This window comes from Synchiropus splendidus, chromosome 13, assembly GCF_027744825.2.
Source record: "Synchiropus splendidus isolate RoL2022-P1 chromosome 13, RoL_Sspl_1.0, whole genome shotgun sequence".
Lineage (NCBI taxonomy): Eukaryota > Metazoa > Chordata > Actinopteri > Syngnathiformes > Callionymidae > Synchiropus > Synchiropus splendidus.
In genome coordinates this window covers 9,661,468-9,679,581 of record NC_071346.1, presented here as the reverse complement: position 1 = coordinate 9,679,581, position 18,114 = coordinate 9,661,468, and the positions used below count along the sequence as shown (strand labels likewise).

Genomic DNA, 18,114 nt, shown 5'->3' with positions numbered 1-18,114 from the left:
GACTGCTGTTTTTTTTATAATGCATCAGACTGCATCAGTGATGTTTAAATGAAGGTCGTTTGTTTTATAGCTACTGAAAGAAGAAAGAGTCAAAACTGCTCCCTCATAAAATCCTACACTCATCACACTTGTTAGCACATAAACGTCTTTGTTAGCCGTGTGTGTCAAGAAACATATACTTGCAAGGGGCAGAATATGGTTTCACACTTGCTTTCCTGGCTGCAGAACTGAAAATATTTAATTCGATTTTATAAAGAATATTAAACTTAAACTTCAAATACAAGCCGTTTTTGCTTTGCAAAAGAATAATTCAATTTTTCAATTTTTTGAAAAATTGAATTTAAATCATTTTTTTTTATTCAATTTTTCAACTTGTTGATTTACATTTTCTATTTAAAATAAAATAAAAAAAATAGTTTTCTGGATGTGATGTTAAAATAGTGTCCGGTTTCAGAGGTTTATAATAATAAATAAGGCAAAAAGGGAAATCACACTGATATGATTTTAGAGATGGCGAAAATAGGATAACAGCTTGTCATTTTGCTTTTGTTATTCATAGTATATATATATATATATATATATAATTTAATGGTATAAGAATATTTGCCACAAGAAGCCACATTTTTCAATTTCAATGCATGTGGTATATTACTGAATCAAATAATGGACCCACTCATACATTTAAACAACAAAATATTGTTTGTTTTGCATCAGTTTGACAATAGCACAATAAATCATGATGGTGGCTATATTCAAGTCTTTATATCACCTTATTTAAACTAAAGCTCTTTTAATGTCTTGGAAATATTTGTATAAGAATTTCAATGTTACAAGAACATTCAGAGTAGTGGAAACCCTGGTCATTGTGTAGAGAAAAACCTCCCTGAACAAAAGCAAACAGATGCTTTTGTTTGCTTTTGTTCAGGGATTCCTCCATGTTTGTTGTTGTTGTTATCATCCTAGCTGCCACGTGTCTTGTGCATCAGTGTGATCAGTGGACCAGGAACTCATGCACTGTCAAAGGTTCCCTGTTGTCTGGAGAGCAAACTCTTCAATTAAACTACATTAAATAATTTTTTTAGTCATAATAGTCTTATAACTGGGTCACCCCTGTGTGACCCTCCAAGCATTTGAGTGGGTCGGTGAAAATGAATAAACGCAGTCAGTTCCACTGGTGACTAATGTGTGGATTTTGTTGTTGCTTGTACTGGGATTCATCTTTTTAAGGAAAATAGTAAAACAGAGGTGGAGAAATGTCTTCGACTCTAGCTTTAGTCAGTCTTGGCATCGTAACAAAGCAGATTTAAGCAACACAGACACAATCGTGTGAAGTGATGACGTTTATTCTGTTGCATGTATTTGACCCAGCTGCAGTTGAGTTTCCGTGTCGTGGCTTGTCTACGGTGTTGCCACGAGTGTAACCTTCTTTAAAAGCAACTTTGACTACGATAAGTTCCACTGGAAGAGCCAGCCAGCTTCTAACACACGAGCAGATGTGGGTGAGTCTTTTTCGGGGGGGGCGGGACTGTGAGACTCAGAGAGGGGACCTGCCACATTTGACACCAGTGAACCCAAAAATACGCAGTGAGTCAGGAGTTGATTATGAATCGTGAAGTCACACTGCACACACACACACAAGCACACACACACACACACACACACACTTGTCCATATTAGGAGGCAGTGAACTTCCTGAGTGTGATGACGATGAGGGCGAGGAGGACTGACGCTCCCAGGAAGACGGCGATTACGATGGCGGTGATGGCCCCTGGCCCGAGGACCCCTGCGCACACACACACACACTCACATGTTCAGACTCAGAGAAATGCGTCGACAGTCTGTGAGAACATGTGACGGTACCGTCCTCCTCCTCCTCGACGGCGTGGGAGTGTGTGGCGTCCTCAAAGTCAATCGTGAACGTCTGCTCCGTCATGCCATGGAACGGGTCCTTGGTGGTGATGTCACTGGGAGGCTCGCCCGACATGGTTTCCTGGTGGTCTCTGGTGGGCATCGAGGGATCTGCCACTCTCTCTGCAGGGTGAGGAAGTGATGAGCAAACATTCTTTCCAAAAGACTTGTCTCCTCAGGCAGGTCACAGTGGGGCCACTGCTCTTTTGCCAATTCAGTTTGGACTTTCTGGGGGAAGCCATGGGGCAGACCCAGGCAGTTGTCCCAGGAATGGCTTGGAGTCACTGATATCTGGGTCTCTCTGCTTAGAGTGCTGCCCCCACGACCTTAGAGACAATGGTTTACTCTGTCTTGTTCCAGTTCTGACTGGATACACCAAGAACAACTGACTCTGACATGCATGTACCTGTATACATCCTCAGTTAACCACCGCTGAGTCCTATGAGGGAACGCTGGAGCTACACTCTCTGCCTTCAGAAGTTTTTTTCCAAAGACGCCCAGAGTCCGAAGCATGTGATCACTGAGAGAACACTTGTAACACTTTGATCACCAGAAGCATAAGTCACATGGTTGTGATTCAGACAGATGATTCACTAGTGATACAATGATGCAGCGCCACTTCAAGAGAGGGTTTCAGGTGGCAGCCTTGTTTTAGGATACTTTAGTAATAATACTCCATTCCACTTCAATGAATAATGTGTCTTAATAATTAAATAATAAAAATATTATTATAAAAAGTCATGTACAGTAACATTGAAATAATAATATAAATTATTATTGTTTTCATTGTACATGTTAATCAATAAAGATTGATTCAGTATTTATGAAAAAAAAACAACTGAACTTAACAAAATGCGTACAGTTTTCCTTCTTTATATTTTGGAATTATGTAATTTTGAAAATTAGCAGTTAAAATGTCATTATTATTAGTATGCATGGAGTTTTTCTGACTACAACAAAATAGACTCTCACGCTAATGACGAAATATCCATTCAGATACATGGAAATTTCTTCTCACTATTGTGTCAATTTCAACGCTTTAATTGACATATTACTCCATGACGTATGTGGCCGTCCAACCCAAAGGAAGGAGGGTAAGAAAAAATCGAAAATAAAAATGATGGCATCATGTGTGATGATGAAATGACACAGAAAATGTTGGTTTGTTGTGTTGAAACCACATTCCATTTAAAGATTCTCAATGTGCCTCATACATTTCAAAATCTACTTTAAATTCTGATGTATTTTAAGGGACAAGAAATACTCCTAAAATAGCCAACGGAAAAGACGAACAATTCGGAAAAATAATTATGTTTCAGTAACATCATAACGAACAAAAAACAATGCACAAGACAAAAATGTCAGAGAGAAAAACAATGTCAGTTTTGACTCCAGGAGGGCCACATAAATACAGTCGAAGGGCCGCATTTGGCCCCCGGGCCGCACTATGCCCAGGTGTGGATTAAGGGATGAATTTGGAACCAGGAAACGGACTGAACCACTAGTGGAGGAGTGTGACATGTGCTTGGCTTGTCTCTTTGACCTGCTTCACTCAAGAGTTCAAGCTGATTCTCCTGGAAAGACGACTCAACAGATGCATTACCAAAAGCCCTCCTGCTCTTTCCAGCCGATCTTTGGAGTCGATTCAGATCAGCAACCGTCCGAGCGAGCAGAACAAACTGGCTCTGTCCGCTGGACCAACGGCTGCGATGAGAAGGGTCTTTGTGGACGCGCCACACTGGGCCCAGTTTTGTTTGACAATAATTTCATTGAAGCAGCCTGGAATCTTCCGGTTCCCTCGTGTAAACATGCTGTGATGTCCATGGAGGCATGACTTTGATGAAGATTCATTTCACACTCACCGGTACGCGACTTATTTCGTTGTTGTTTACGACATCAGGTCTGATCTAAGTGGGAATATCGCCGCACAATCCCGGCCATTCACTGGTGGCCGCTCACATACCAACAAACCCATCCACCAAACATGTTGACTCTTCATTTTTAACACGCCGTGTTTACTTTGTAGCCTCCGACGCCCTCAGTAACCCTCCAGTTATTTTCTCGCCCATAAAGTCAACTCAGATTCATTCGGAAAGTGTCTTGATTCCGTGGCATATTGAACATCTTTGCGCAAAATATATTTCCTTCCAAAATGATTGTGTGTGATTTTTATTTTATATTATTGGTAAATATGTTCTTGTTTTCCTTTGAAGCAATATGACTCATTTTTGTTGCTTAAATTCTCAGTATTTCCATCATGTTTTCCTCCTTTAAGTCGATCTTTTGGGTTATTTTGAATATCTTTTTAAATGATCTCTTTTTATGACTGTAAACTCTGGTGTTTTTAAGTTAAAGTTAAAAATGTTTCACAATATTTTTGTTATTCTAAATTCATCTTTCAACAAGTTGTCTGACCAACATCTAAAAAAAAAAAAAAGTTAAAAATATTAAATATATGAATGTTTCCTTTTAAACGGAGGCTGTCTGCTGACTCATCCCAGACATGGGTGCATTTCTGGTGAGGACAGAAGAAATCTCTCATGATCTGTGCTGAGCTTCTCAGGCGGTGATGTTGGCTGCGATAGAGCGAGTGCAGACTGTTGGAGCTTCTTGTTGCCATGAGAAATGCAGAGGCAGCGGTTTATTGCAGCTTATCTGGTTTTGCTTCAGGGAACTGGAGGCGGCAGCTGAAGCCACAGGGCACACGCCGCCTCAGACCAACTTTCCGCTCTTCTTCTCGATGTCAAGTGTCTTGCTGATTTCTCGCAGGTGTTCACACGCTGCGTGTTGATGAAGGGGTCGAGGTCCTGCACGGGAGCAGAGGCAGGGGCGCGGTGGCCTGCCATCAATGCGGCCTTGAGCCGCGTGGCACAAAGGGCGGCTTGTCCGGCGCTGGAGAGCAGCAGGCTGCAGCCAGTAACAACTGGCCTGCTGCAACCCAGCAAACGGCCACAACTGGAAGTCAAACAAACTTGTTTATGGAACAAGACGGTGTGTGTGTGTGTGTGTGTGTGTGAGAAAAGTCTGTGTCCTCTAGACACCTCCACTTGCCCTGGAGGTAAAAAATAATTGGTTAATTTTTTCTTCAGAGCTTGTTTCCATGAGACGATTGGTGTTTGTTTGTGCAGCAGAGGCAAGCACGAGTCCAGCTGAGGGACAATACTGGGCATTGTTAGCATTAGCATGCTTGAATTCGCTAAAACTTGAAGGTTGAGTCGGATGTTCCTTTAAACCTCAGAAGATACTTTCAATGATGGGTGATACGATACAAAAAAAAATAAAATAAAAGTTTGGTGGCATGAGACAGACCAAAAAATGGGACCAAAAAATGTTTCGCTAATAAGACGCAGTTTTACAAAAGTTGGTGAAACAATAGTTTAGACATGTTATGGTTCGGCTTGAAGAGATTGCGTCGCGTCAAATAGGAGCTAATATTTTACATTTTTCGATCAAATTATGGGATTTTACAAGGAAGGGCAAGAGTCCCTACATTTTTAGGTATATGCAAGTGCAATCCGTGGTGCTAGCCACCTTTTACTGGTTGATTTTCTTTTGGAATCAAACTTCAACAGGTTCTTTCGCGTATTGACTGGCTATAAAATGCAATCTGTGTTTTTCGCTTCTTGATGCTAAGGGCTGCTCCTGATGACATCACAGACAGCTGTCAGGAATGCTGCGTGCAGACTCCAGAGATTCACAGAAACCATTTGTTGGTCGCCCCGTCTGCCCTGCCGGGTTTTCTCACCAGCCAGAGAGACGACAACGTGAACTGACGCCTGAGTGTGAAAGGCGATTTTTGGGAACAGAAAGCGTCGCAGACTGCACAGGACATGGACGGTGTCACTGTCTCACCCACTTGTCTGCGCCTTTAGACCTGCACTTTTATCAGCTGGGTCGACCCAGAGAAGAGTTGGGAAAGAGCTGAGCCAAAAGGCAATCCTCTTCTATGGTCAGCAGAGGTTCAGCAGGGTATCTGGGCTGACAGCTAGTTCATCCTTTTGAGGCTCAGACTGGAGCTTATGCACCTTTTTTCTAGGTTTCCTTGTTGATGTCCTATGCAGAGAACTCATCTCAATTCACTCAGAAAATGGCTGTTTATTTTCTGCTGCCCTCGTGATCCACAAGGGTGAAGAACAGGCTCAGTTTCAGTATTTTATTCTCAAAGGTTTCACCTTATTTTACCACATTTTCAGTGTTGTTGTTGAGCTTCTTCGTTCTTTTTTCTTTTCGTTTTTTGCCGATTTCTCCATGGCATATTCTCAGCACAAAACTGTCTTCATCTCGTCCGGACGATATTTTTCCGACCTGACTCAGACACTCAAGGATTTAATAAAGCGACTGAGTCACCATGTTCGTCAAAGAGGAGCTTTCACAGCGCGCACAAACGCATCATTTACACCACACACCTCAAGTGTGTATGAATGGAGGGGGGAAAAAAGCACATCAGCGCCTCCCTTGCCAAGACACACACACACACACCTCCATATGTCTCCTCAAAGATAAGAATAAAGTACCTGAGTGCGCGAAGACCACCAGAACACAGAGGGCTACCAGAAGGAGGAACCTCCAGACGCTGCTGCGGTGAATCATGGCAGATGTTTTAGATGAGAGCAGAGGAAGAGTGAGACGTCCAAGTCTTGAGCAGTGATGTGAGAAGAGTTGTGTGGAGGGAAGGTGGGCTTGAGGAGGAGGGAGGTGAGTCCAGGAGTTCCTGGACAGTGTGCACTTTGTCAGGGGCATCCTCGCTGGGCCCACCCACTCCAAACTGAGGTGGTGTGGGGGAGCAGGGGGGGAGGCGAGCCATCGCTGACCAGGTCACACTGAAGACCAGAAACTCTTCGACTTGAATCCTTGTTTACTTGGGAACAAACAGCGTTAGTGATGTGACGGATCACTTTGAGTTGACCTTTTGACTCACAAGGTCAATTTGAACAGCGGTGCAAGAGTCCTGACGCTTAAAGGAATTGTTGTATTTCCTTGGGAGAAAAACTATTGTAACAGAGTCGACCCCTCGTGACCGTAGCGGCCTGGTGTGATCAGAATGCCAGTCACAGTCGTGGACATTTTGGGTGAACGTGAGGCAACTGCCCAGGTTCGGGAAGTGCGTCACCTCAGCTTAAAAAAACTGTTCTAACATTGTTGCTCCGACAGAAGAGGACTGAATTGCTGGCATGTCTTCGTGTCACTAATTTTCATCTTTTAGACTTTAAATTCCATTTGAATAGTTTATAAATTCATTTTTTCTTCCCAAATGCAAGCCAAAATGACAATTTAAGAACAATTTGGGCAATAATTCATGAAAGATAGAACAGAACATTAAACGTTTTAAAAAAGGCAATAAAAAAGCTTACATTTTCTAACTTAAAATAAAAAACATATATAGGAATTGTCCCCTCACACATGTTAACCATCCCCTATAATGGAGCTTGTTTAACCCCAAAGTCTGGAGTTTGGCCTTTAAACATCTCATCCAGTGATTAGCATGAAACTGCTTCCAGGGATTTGTTTGCGAGTGACAAATCGACCAGAGAATAGGGAGCAGGACTCCTCAAAAGCCAATCCAACAAAGTGAAAACCTGAGCTTTCCAGTTCATCTACACGCAGCTCTTTCCTGTGATCTTTACCAAATGAGGGCGAGCACTGGACACAGGCGTCAACAGCCGTCAGACTGTTTTATTTCAATATCAATAAAAAAGTACGACTCCAGCAGGTCATATTCATATATATTATAATACAGATGTGGAATTGAAAGTTTATTCTTTAAACAGCCTAGTATTTTACAATAGATAACTACTTGGAACTTTTGAACATGTCCTTAAAACAGGACATCAGTGGCCACGAATCCTTGGGTTCTACGTCACCAGCGTTATCCATGAACACCCAGCTGGACACAGGGGGAGGCGGAGGAGGGAGGGAGAGGTGGAGATAAGAAGGAACTTTGAATAAATAAAAACAAAAACAACTTGACGGAATCTCCTTCGATTCCCCCACGATCCTACAAAACAGTCCTGATTGAAGTCCAGATTGGAGTTTGGTCAGAGATAATCCTGATTCAGATGGTCCGAGGTTTCTGGCCCAGCCATCCCATCCTGCTCGGTCTCCACGACCCAACGCGGCGAGGGCCAACACTCTGCCGGAGTTTGTTCATAATGTGAAGTCACAGAGAGGCGACCGCATGATTCCTTGATGCGCAGGAGGATGGGGGTCGAGTTCAAAAAAAAAAAAAAAAAAAAAAAGTTTTGGGGGTGGTGAAGGGCCAGGCAGGTTTTTGGGTTCTTCAGCTGTGGTTCAATTCAGATACAATGGGTTGAGATTCGCTCAGCTGCAGTCCCTTAGAAGTCCTCAAGAGTCTCTATTTCTCCCATATTCAGTCTCTCGGACGAAGCATTCACCGAAAAACCTGCAAATAAAAGGGGTTAAAACCTGAATTTAAATCATTTTGATCCGTTTCCGTCCTCCTACCTAGAAGACTGGGGTCTGCTCGGACCATCTTCTGCTTCTTCTTCTTCTTCCCTGAGGTGACAGTCTCGAAGCGCTGCTGCTGACCACTGGTGTGGTTCGACTGATAGAGCGATGAAGATCCCGTCCCACCCCACACTGAGTCCTGGGTGGCGCACAGGAAATACATTTCAGCGACAGACAAGACTAACCTGAAGTGGACCAACACAACTTCCTGTGCACAGTTGGGAGTGAAAAATCTAGCTGAAGAGAGACACACACCTGTTGTTTATGGGCCTGCTGCTGGTTCTGGGGAACCTTCTGTTGGTTGGCGTTCTGTTTGGCACGACGCTCCACAAACTGTTTGGCAAAGTCTTTGGCCTCCGGAGTGTCTCCCAGATAGGCCCTGACGTAGTCGTGCACCTCGTACGTCGAGTCCACTTCTTTCAGGAAGGATGCGAAGGTGGGAACTGGTGGGAGAGAGGAGCGTGACTTGCCGGCGGGGTCAGACAGACTGGCAACTTGAAACGTACCGTCCAGATTGTTGGCCGTGTTGAGGGTGTGCAGCGTCTGCTCGCACCACTGCATGAAGGTGTCCTGCTGACTCTTATTGACGCCCTGAAACAACTTGAGCAGCTTCTCCTCCTCCTCCACCTTCTTGTTGGCTCGGCCGCCCACGGAGTTGCTTTACGTAAACCAAACACAGAAGGTTGAGCGAGCTCACCACGGCTCCGGCACAGAACCACGGGCGGCGTCGGTACCTGAGGTTGGCGTTGCCCTTGTTGTTCTTCTGAGTGTTTCCTTTCTTGGTCTGGGGTGGAGGCTGAGCTGCCTCCTTCACAGCTTCGTCCCAGAAGCCCAGGTTTGAGTTGTGGGTGTCGCCCCAGATGCTACTTGAGTCGGTGCCCCAGGTAGAGCAGCTGCTGGGATTCACTGAGCCCCAAACGGAGCTGCAAAAACTCGTCTGGAAGGACAGGAAAAAGACCAGACGTTTAAAGGCTGTTGAGGAGGCGCATCAGCTTTCGTCACTCACGCCTCGGCTCTGGGTGCGGCTCTGCTGGGTGACTATGGGGTGGTGCTGCTGCTGCTGCAGCTGTTGCTGCGGCGACGGCGGCTCCTTCCTCTGCTTCATCTGCTGCGCCTCCTCCCTCTGGATCTCCAACAGAGACTTGGTGGCTCCGGACTGCTTGACCACCGGGCCCCAGCCGGACAACTTGGCCTGCTGCTGCTGAGTCTGCTGGAGAGCTTGTTGCTGCTGCAGCTTCATCAGCTCCTGCTGCTGACGCCGTTGCTGCCGAGCACACAGCAGCCAAGGTCAGCAGCAACTCAAAAGAGAGCAGCAACATCCTTCCCAACTCTATGGGGACCTCACCTCTTCCCTCGCTTGCCTTTCCCGCTCCTCTTCCAGCTTCTGGATCTCAGCCAGAGACAGAGCGTTCTGAGTTTGGTTCATATTATTTGCCGTCTGCTGCCCCCATTTGGACGACGACGGTAGCTGAGGAGAGAAGCGAGCGCTTTAACTTAAGAGAGGGACAAACTTTCAAACCGAGGAAGAGCCTCCGAACCTTCATCTGCGCCAGCTGCTGTTGCTGCTGCTGTTGCTGCTGCAGCCTCCGCAGCGCCTCCTGCTGCTGCTGCCGCTGCCTCTGCAGCTCCTGCTGCCGCTGGGCCTCCTGCTCCCTCCGCTTCTGCTCCTCCTGCTGCTGCAGTGCCAGAGCTGCCGCCGCCGCTGCGGCTGCGGCTGCTGCCTCTTCCTCCGCTCTTTTCTCCTCCTCTCGCCTCCTTAATGCTTCCAGTTCCTCCTGCTTTCTGCGCTCCTCTTCCTGCTGAGGACAGAAGACACCACAACACGTTCTACAATTCTGCAACTTCAAAGAGTACTGCAACAACTTGTTTATGCTGGCCGCTGCCTGTGAAAGGCTTTACCTGTTTGCGGAGGAGCTCCTCCCGTTTCCTCCTCTCCTCCTCTTCTCTCCGCTGCTCTTCTATTCTTCGGAGCGCTTCCTCTTGTGCCAGCCTCTCCTCTTCTTCTTTTTGCCGCCGTTGTGCCTCCTCCTGCTCTCTCTGTCTTCGCAGAGCTTCCTCCTACAGGTTTGAGGCAGTGGGATCAAGCTTCGCCGCCGATTCCATCAGGAGTACAAACGCATTTGACCCCCTCCTGACCTGTTTCTTTCGTGCCAACTCTTCCTCTTCCAAGCGCTTTCGTTCCTCCTCTTGCCGAGCCCTCAGAGCCTCCTCCAATCGCTTCCTTTCCTCTTCCTCCCTTTTGGCTCTCATCTCTGCTTCACGCCTCTCCAGCTCCAACTGAGGATATTAATAGGCAGCTTTATTTCAGACAACAACGCAATTCCGACCGACTATAAATAACCGTCACACCGAGCATGACAGTACACTACACAAGATGACGTCCTTCCCTTTTATTAACTCTGTTTTTTTTTTACCTTTGCAGACTTTGTTTTCTCAAACTGCTGCATCTGTTCGATGGTTGGGGCCTGTGCCATGGAGTCGATGGGCAAATCCCAAACACTGCTGCCGTCCCATGCTACAGGCAGACAGACAGATGCGGATGAGTCAAGTGAGAAAAATCTCCCTGCATGGGTCGTATTTCCTTGATAAGAACTGTAAACATACTGCTTGGAGCAGCTTGCTGGATGTTTGCCTGAACAGAAGCCTGAGAGGAAGGGTTCTGCATTTCCCACACAGAACCGGAGTCGGGTACAGTCAGAGAACGTGTCACTGGAGGTAGAAGGCTCTCGGAGGCTCTGGGGGGGGGATTCATTTGACATTGTTTACTGGTTGATTTGTAACAATACAAAAGACAATATAACCCAGCACATTGCACCTCTAACTTTAAATAACAGTATGTCGGATTTATAACATGTGATTGTGTTGAAGGTTGAGCATAAATCATGATAGAACCTCAACAGCATATAAGCATTAAAGCATTGATTTAACCAGAAAAAAGGCTATTGAAAATGTTTTTTTTTTCTCTTATCAGTTTAGGTCACTGCACCATCTGTGACATGCTTGCATCGAAGATAACTGAGTCAAAGCAAGAGAAGAGCTCAAGAAAGCCACTGAAACAAAGTGCAAATCTCCAAACCTCATCTTGAGAGTCTGGTATTGCTGTAGAAGCAGGTTGATCTGCTGTTGATGTTGCTGCTGCTGTTGAAGAGGAGCCGAGTTGAGAGCTGCAGCCTTCTGCTGGGCTAAAGCCTGAGCATACTGCTGCCTGCGCCGCAAAGACGGGACATGAAAGTTGAAAAGATCACATGACGGTTCACGCTTAAATGGTACTTTCAGCTTAATAAAACTCTCTCACCTGAGGAGGTATTGATATTGTAGCTGCTGTAACTGGTAAAGGTTGAGCGCTGTGAGCTCCTGCTGTCTTTTCAATCGCTCCTGGTCACCGTCGCCCTGCAGAGGGAAGAAAATGTGGGGGAAAAAAAAGGAATTCTGTTCATTCAATATCCAGACAAATTTGAAGAGAGATCCCGTCGCGCCCCCTAGTGGCGATTTGCAAAAACAAAAAGTCATCAATAGAGGTACCTGCAGAGGTGGGGGTGCAGGGCCAGGAGAGAACGGTACGCGGCCCCATATTTTCATAATGTCTCCCAAGGGTTGAAAAACTTCATCACACCCTCTTTTGACAAGCAACGACATAGTGAAGTACCCAGCCTGGAACCATTCAGCCATCTCATGGTTACTGAAGGGGCCTGAGGGCACAGGGCAGAGGATAAAGACTGAAACTGGGACGGTGACACAAAAACATATGAGATCGCCGAACGAAAGCCAAGCCTCACCCTGTATCTCTCCTTGTGGGTCTTTGTAGAACCACTTGAGAGCAGCCTCGTGTGTGAGAGGGAGACCAGCAGGTTTGAGCTTCTCTGAAGTCTTGGCTGCAAGCCTGTCATCATCCACCCCTGTGTCCTGCAGGTACGCCACCATCTTTTCTGCCTCCTGAAGAAAACAACCACCCATTAGCAAAAACCCTTTCAAAGAGGTCATAAAGGACAGAAGTAGAAAGGCAGAAAAGGAGATTGACCTGCTCAAAATGTTTAAGTCCCTCATCCTCATCTGCGTCGTGCAGAACAGCTGTGGGTCTGCCTATATGGGCCAGTAGACTTGAGGAGAAGGGCTGATGGTTTTTCATTGGCAAAGGTGCCTCGATGGGCTTGTGTTGAGGTTGGTGGATGGTCGGCGAAGGAGCCGACACTGGCAGCAAGAAATGAAGAACCACATTTAGTCACATTTGACACTCACACACAATCGACTTTCCTCACCTGTAAGGGGAGTGGACATGTGCGTCATGGGTGAGGAGTTCAACATGCTGTTAGTCATAGGGCTGTGCATGGAGGCTTTGCAGTGTTCGGGCGGGAGCTCCAGCGGGGGCTGCCTTTCAGCAGGCTTCTCAGACTCTGGTGTTCTTCGAGGTTGGCTGGGTAAAAGAGACTGAGGGAGAATCTGGGGCTCGGAAGTTGGAGGAGAAGCTTGTTGGGCGGGAGGTGACACTTCCTCTGACACTCTGGCTGTCTCTGAAAATGAAAAATGAAAAGTAATAAATACAATTAAAACATGAAGACTTCATTTCACTTCATAACTGGAGGTGTGAATGAATATAGTGCACTAAAATTAAAATAAAATGAATCTTCATCAACTTAAATACACTTAACCTTGCTTGTTTTCCAGTGTAAAACGATCGACCTTACTCAGCAACACTGCCCTGACAACAACAGACCATCAGTGAAAATGAAGGGATCCGTTTTGTCTATGAACACAACCACTGATCACAGACGGGGAGGGAAGTGATGTTTTGTTAGGCATTAAAAATGCTGAGCACATTCAGATCAGATTTCACTGGAAGCAAACGTTTGATACCATCACAACACCAACACCAACACTGATGCTCCAGCTGTTCAGGGTGAACTGTTTGTTTTTAATTCAAAGTGAGATTTATTTTTAAAACAAACGAAATAATCTCTTTAATCTGTTTCAGTTTTTGAGGCAACACTTGTACTGTGCATTGAATCTCTGAGACTGAAAGGGAGCTTCTACTCACACAAAAACTAAGAAACAGTGCTACATGTTATTTGAATAAACATCATCTAAATACCAATGGTTTCCTTGTCGTATGATGCAGCTGAAAACACATGAATGAAAACTGAATTTGAGATGTGAAAGCAGGCTGACCTTTCCTCTCACACTCCCGCTTAGCATTTGTTTCTGAGTCTTTGGTCTGCTTAGGCTGAGTGTCTTCCTCCTCCAGGCCCTCGTCACACTCCTCCAAGGGCTTAAACTCAAGCTCTGCTTCTTCAAGAATGGGCTCTTTTGAGGCTTTCTAAAAACCACACAGAAACAAGTCGCACTACTCGTAAAAAAAAAAATCTGATAACCAGCAGTCTTCACTGACCAATAGGAAGAAATCCTTTACCTTTAGGGAGAGGAAGGCTCCCGAGGAGTCAAAGGTCCCTGCCTCCTCGTCTGTGTCCTCCAGACACCATTCGGGGAGACTGTCCCTTTCATCTTCTAGACTGCCACTACCAGAGCGTGGCCTCCTGTAGCCACGTTCATCTTCTCTTGCATCGAAAGGAAACCGGCGACGCTGGTCTGGGTGTTCCCGCCACCCTGCTGACCGAGGACCATCTAGTGAATACAGTACAATAACAAACATACACACTGAGCAGGCGGCTAGAAACGCACACTCAGTTGCTCATGAATTGTTCTACAGCCTTCCACTATTCTAGGCTTTAAATACACAAAACCACAACAGAACTGGCACAGCAGCTATGCACTCAGCGATGATGGACTGGTGATGCGCGTCAGGACTATGCCCACCTGGGCTCGGGGGGCACCACCGGTCACTGTCCCGTCGAGAACCTGCCAGGCGCCAGCCCCCCTCATCATCCTCACCATTCTGATCGTCACGTGACATACGCCAGTTCTCGCTCTCCGATCGTGTGAAATCGTGTTTCCGTGGCAGTCCAGTCCCTCCATCTTCATAATTGCCTCGAACTGTGAGAGCAATAGTTTCTTTATAACCACTTTTTTTGTTAGGTTTTGTTAGGCCATAAGTGAAACCGAAGGAATAAAAAACTCACCATGATTCATCTGAAAATGTCCTTGGGCAGCATCTGAAAAACATGTGTCCAACAAGCATATCATTTTTTCTGCCATTGAAGTCCAGTGAATGTGGACACAATAAATTCAATACAGACCTGAGTCTTTCCGGCCTGGCTTTTCAAACCTTCTATCACCCCTGAAGAACAAAAGAAGCAATGTCTCAAAAGCATAAACAACTCACTTTCGATTAAACTTTCCTATGGTTCGACAGTTCAGATGTTTGTGACAAAGAGCTAATGCTTCCGGACCTTTCTTCCCAGCTTTGAGAACGATGCATCTCCCTAGCTCCACGTCCAAAACCTTCCACATCATCAAAACTTCTTTGGTAAAACCCTCCATCTCCTCTTCCCCGCCCTGCAACGATTGAGGGATATCATTGAAAATAAGTGAGAGCAAATGCAGAAACTTGATCTTTGATATCTTTAAATATTTAACATTGGGTTAAAACAATATAAAAACCTACCACTAGACAAAGACTGGCACATTTCATGTTGTTAACCGGTAAACAGAATGTTCTTAAACATTTGCCACATAACTATTAGTATCAAAACAAACTCTTACCTCTACCCCTTGAGGTACTTCGGCCCCTTGGTGCTCCAACTATTGGACCACCTCCGCGCCCTGACAGCCGAAGAACAGCTGCACTGTTTACAGACATGGAAAAATTTCTCTGCAAAGATAACAGAGAAAGTTTGTTCCCAGCGTTTGTCTGATATTGATATGAAAGAGATCCAATTCAGGAGGGACAAAAATACCTGTTCTTCCTCTGTAAATGAAACAAGTGCCAGAGGTGGCAGGGGCTCCTCTTGCAATATGGGCAAGAATTCCTTATCATGCAAGTCAATAGGAATCTAGCAGAGGAGAAGAAGCATACGGTACTTTAATAAAGCGAATAAATCCTTTTAACAAGAGTCAAAGAAGAGACATTAAAGCTTAGTATGGTCAACTCAATGATCAACATTTGCATATGTTTTGGATTATACCCATCTGATAAGTTTCTTATAGTTTAAACTCTGATAGCACTACATGACATGTCTCAACAAGCTCACATTATGGAAACAGAAATGCACTCACCTTGTTGTCCTTTACATAAAGTGCTAGCATTTCTTCTCTCCCATAGCGATAGTCTGCAAGTTTATACTTTGGCAAAGCAGGTGAGAGAGGTGGTGAGGCAACGATATTGTTGCCACTACCCCCACCACTACCAACACCCCCTCCAGACAGAGCACGCAGCCTACAGAGAAGAGGAGGAAAGTAAGCAGTGGCACCATAAAGGAAGTGACATGTCCGTACAAGCCTGGAGAAACAAAGCAAAGCCCTTCAAGGCAAACCAATATCTGGTACTCAACTCCACCATTAGCTTGAAGACTTACCATTCTGGTCCAAAGTTAAGTGTCTGGGTTTCTGCCATTTTTTCCTTGAAGTTCTGTGAAGAACAGCAGAAGTCAAGTTTCGGGAATATAATTCACGTTTATCTTCATATTGTATTGTTTACTTGAAGTTGTTGTTCGGCCTTTTAATGAGGAATGAAACCTAATGCGAAAAAGATTTGAACTAAATCGTGCAGCTTGGTTGCCTTTATGATGATGAGGAACATTTAAGGAAACAAGGAGTTGCCTAAAATGTAGTCTTTCACACCCACATTCCACAGAATTTAACAACAAAGAAATCAATGTTGGTTTGATTTCCTTTTGCGGTGCAAAACATTTTTTTTTACATAATCTATTGTTGAGATCTAACAACCATAACAATGCTTTGCTGTGAGCATATTTTAATGCCATCCATGCTGGACTAATACAACCTGTCACCAGCGAGAAAAACAAATGGTATCTTGGTTATTCTTCCGTCTTTCTTGAGATCCAGCCCAGCCCACAGGCACTTAGCCAGTGTACAATTTCATCCCGCATAAGCTATTTTGGGTCGGGACCCAGCCCGTGAGGAGAGTCTTAACACCTGTAGCTGACAAGGGGGGGGGTTGCTTAAGTTTCAAAAATCACAACAACTGGCAGACACAATTGCCATATCAGCATATAAAGCCAGGCAACGAGGTGGCGTGAAAAACAGTGATGTCGCAACAGCATGTCAATACAGTCCGCATGCGGCGATAGTAGACTACAATAGCAGTGGCCATATGGAAGTCGTGTCGTTACGCCACGTGTAAGCACGTACTTTAGCAAAAACCTGCAACGAAACATTTTAAGAGTCACACATCTTAAAACGTGTCGAAAACTGGCTGTGTGTGGTTCACAAAAGGCATCGTTTGACGTGTAAATATCGGCTCATGGGTTCTGACGATAGTTTCGGCTCAAAATACCAATCATATTATGTTCGAATGTATCACAGCGGTCAGTAAAACTCAAGCGAAACACCTATACATTAGGCTAATGTAAGACGAATACGCAAAACAATTTTACATTTGCAGTTACTAAACACAGCTTATAGCTCCAATGGTAGCGTTAACTGTACATGTTGATAGTAAGTTATCAACAGTTAACTGCTAACTCACAGCTAGCACATGAATAAAACACAGCTTCAAGGTGTGACATGGAATTTCCATAACATCGGTGCAACAATTCATTTTGATTTATTGTGGACGGAGTTAAAGGTCCACCATAGCTCAGACGTTCACCGCTTATGATGTGATTCTGAAGTCGTGTTAGCAGGTTAGCTCGCCACTTAGCCTGTAAGCTCTTATCGAACGTGAGTAAATGTTGAAATTCTTCCAAAATCTGATCATGCACGTCTTAAGATTCCATGTTCAAATGCTGCGCTTTGTCGTCCACCACTTTTACAGATGGCAATCCACTGACTCGAATGCTAATGGGGGGGCTACATGCGGCCTCCCGTGTAGCTCAGAGCCACACGACTATTTCCTCGTCAGAGCGTCCCGGAATCCGCGAGCCTCACCCGGCACACCGCGCCACCACAGATCGGGGATGCGAGGCCGAGTCGAAAAGGAAGCTCAATTCAAGCCCCAAACTGTCAAGCTTTTCCCAAGGCAACTATGACATCGCCTTCAAGTCAAACGTGGGATGTTTTGGTGGCGGCACACAAACTTTGGCTGTCTTACCTCAACTCGATGTGACAGCACAAGGTTTGGATGTCTCTCGCTGGGCTCCCTCTCTCTCTTCGATTTCCACAAGATGGCTGTGAGCTGGTCACATGACTACACGTAAAACCCGTATGGCCTGGACAGATTTGCTGACTGGTCACAAATTCGAGGAAACGTGCTTTATTAGTGGCTACCAAATATACAATACATCAAGTAAGTATTTATCATCTAGTCGTTAACACATGTCATTGCACCGATTAGGATATACGGCACGTCTATTCTCGAAATAATGTTCGCTTTAAAGTAACAGAAAAAGTTCTAAATATATGGAACAATGATGGAATTTTGGCGAAGACAATAATAATAGCAAGAAACTGACAATAATTTAAGATCTGCCACACCGTTCTCACTAAATTTAAGAGTGAGGTCTGTGAAAATTATTTTTAGGTACTTGGCTACATTTTTAATTGTAGTGTTGGGTGGGTCAACATCGCGCAAAATCCGTCTGTGAGGCTCATTCAAGCTTTCATAAAGCTCTGAAATTGGCATTTAAGAGAAAAGACATATTCGGTTAACGTCTTAAATAATTTGTGACT

General features: G+C 45.0%; 2 protein-coding genes across 10 annotated transcripts; both read right to left on the bottom strand.

The window, feature by feature from the left end:
* Positions 1-1,345: 1,345 nt before the first annotated feature.
* Positions 1,346-7,410, bottom strand: snorc (secondary ossification center associated regulator of chondrocyte maturation). Its single transcript, XM_053883978.1, has 3 exons — positions 6,423-7,410; positions 1,861-2,031; positions 1,346-1,783 (listed from the first exon to the last, which is right to left on the bottom strand). Exons 1-3 carry the CDS (start codon positions 6,646-6,648, stop codon positions 1,674-1,676), a joined length of 507 nt encoding a protein of 168 aa, XP_053739953.1. The 5' UTR covers positions 6,649-7,410; the 3' UTR covers positions 1,346-1,673.
* A 143-nt stretch (positions 7,411-7,553) lies between these two features.
* Positions 7,554-17,911, bottom strand: gigyf2 (GRB10 interacting GYF protein 2). Of its 9 annotated transcripts, none has more exons than XM_053883970.1 (29): positions 17,537-17,911; positions 15,840-15,892; positions 15,541-15,700; positions 15,222-15,317; positions 15,028-15,136; positions 14,715-14,820; positions 14,562-14,602; positions 14,445-14,477; positions 14,182-14,358; positions 13,778-13,989; positions 13,537-13,684; positions 12,630-12,881; positions 12,392-12,561; positions 12,150-12,306; positions 11,896-12,062; positions 11,669-11,763; positions 11,450-11,578; positions 10,978-11,108; positions 10,788-10,888; positions 10,510-10,650; positions 10,273-10,431; positions 9,912-10,169; positions 9,719-9,841; positions 9,380-9,637; positions 9,108-9,310; positions 8,880-9,031; positions 8,629-8,816; positions 8,371-8,512; positions 7,554-8,308 (listed from the first exon to the last, which is right to left on the bottom strand). In XM_053883970.1, the coding sequence occupies exons 2-29, from the start codon at positions 15,875-15,877 to the stop codon at positions 8,241-8,243; spliced, it is 4,014 nt and encodes a 1,337-aa protein (XP_053739945.1). In that variant the 5' UTR covers positions 15,878-15,892; positions 17,537-17,911; the 3' UTR covers positions 7,554-8,240. The 9 variants fall into 9 exon arrangements, with proteins under 9 accessions (XP_053739945.1, XP_053739952.1, XP_053739951.1 ...); XM_053883977.1 differs by having other exon boundaries at positions 13,778-13,971; positions 17,537-17,910; XM_053883976.1 differs by having other exon boundaries at positions 14,257-14,358; positions 17,537-17,910.
* Positions 17,912-18,114: the final 203 nt, after the last annotated feature.

Coding starts and splice junctions, on each gene's coding strand:
- snorc (XM_053883978.1), bottom strand. CDS start 6,648: ATGCCCCTGACAAAGTGCACACTGTCCAGGAACTCCTGGACTCACCTC. Junction 2,032..6,422: donor GGTGGTCTTCGCGCACTCAG/GTACTTTATTCT, acceptor CTCACCCTGCAG/AGAGAGTGGCAGATCCCTCG. Junction 1,784..1,860: donor CGTCGAGGAGGAGGAGGACG/GTACCGTCACAT, acceptor GTGTGTGCGCAG/GGGTCCTCGGGCCAGGGGCC.
- gigyf2 (XM_053883969.1), bottom strand. CDS start 15,877: ATGGCAGAAACCCAGACACTTAACTTTGGACCAGAATG. Junction 14,478..14,561: donor GCCAGGCCGGAAAGACTCAG/GTCTGTATTGAA, acceptor CATGTTTTTCAG/ATGCTGCCCAAGGACATTTT. Junction 11,109..11,449: donor TACCAGACTCTCAAGATGAG/GTTTGGAGATTT, acceptor TCCCCCCCCCAG/AGCCTCCGAGAGCCTTCTAC.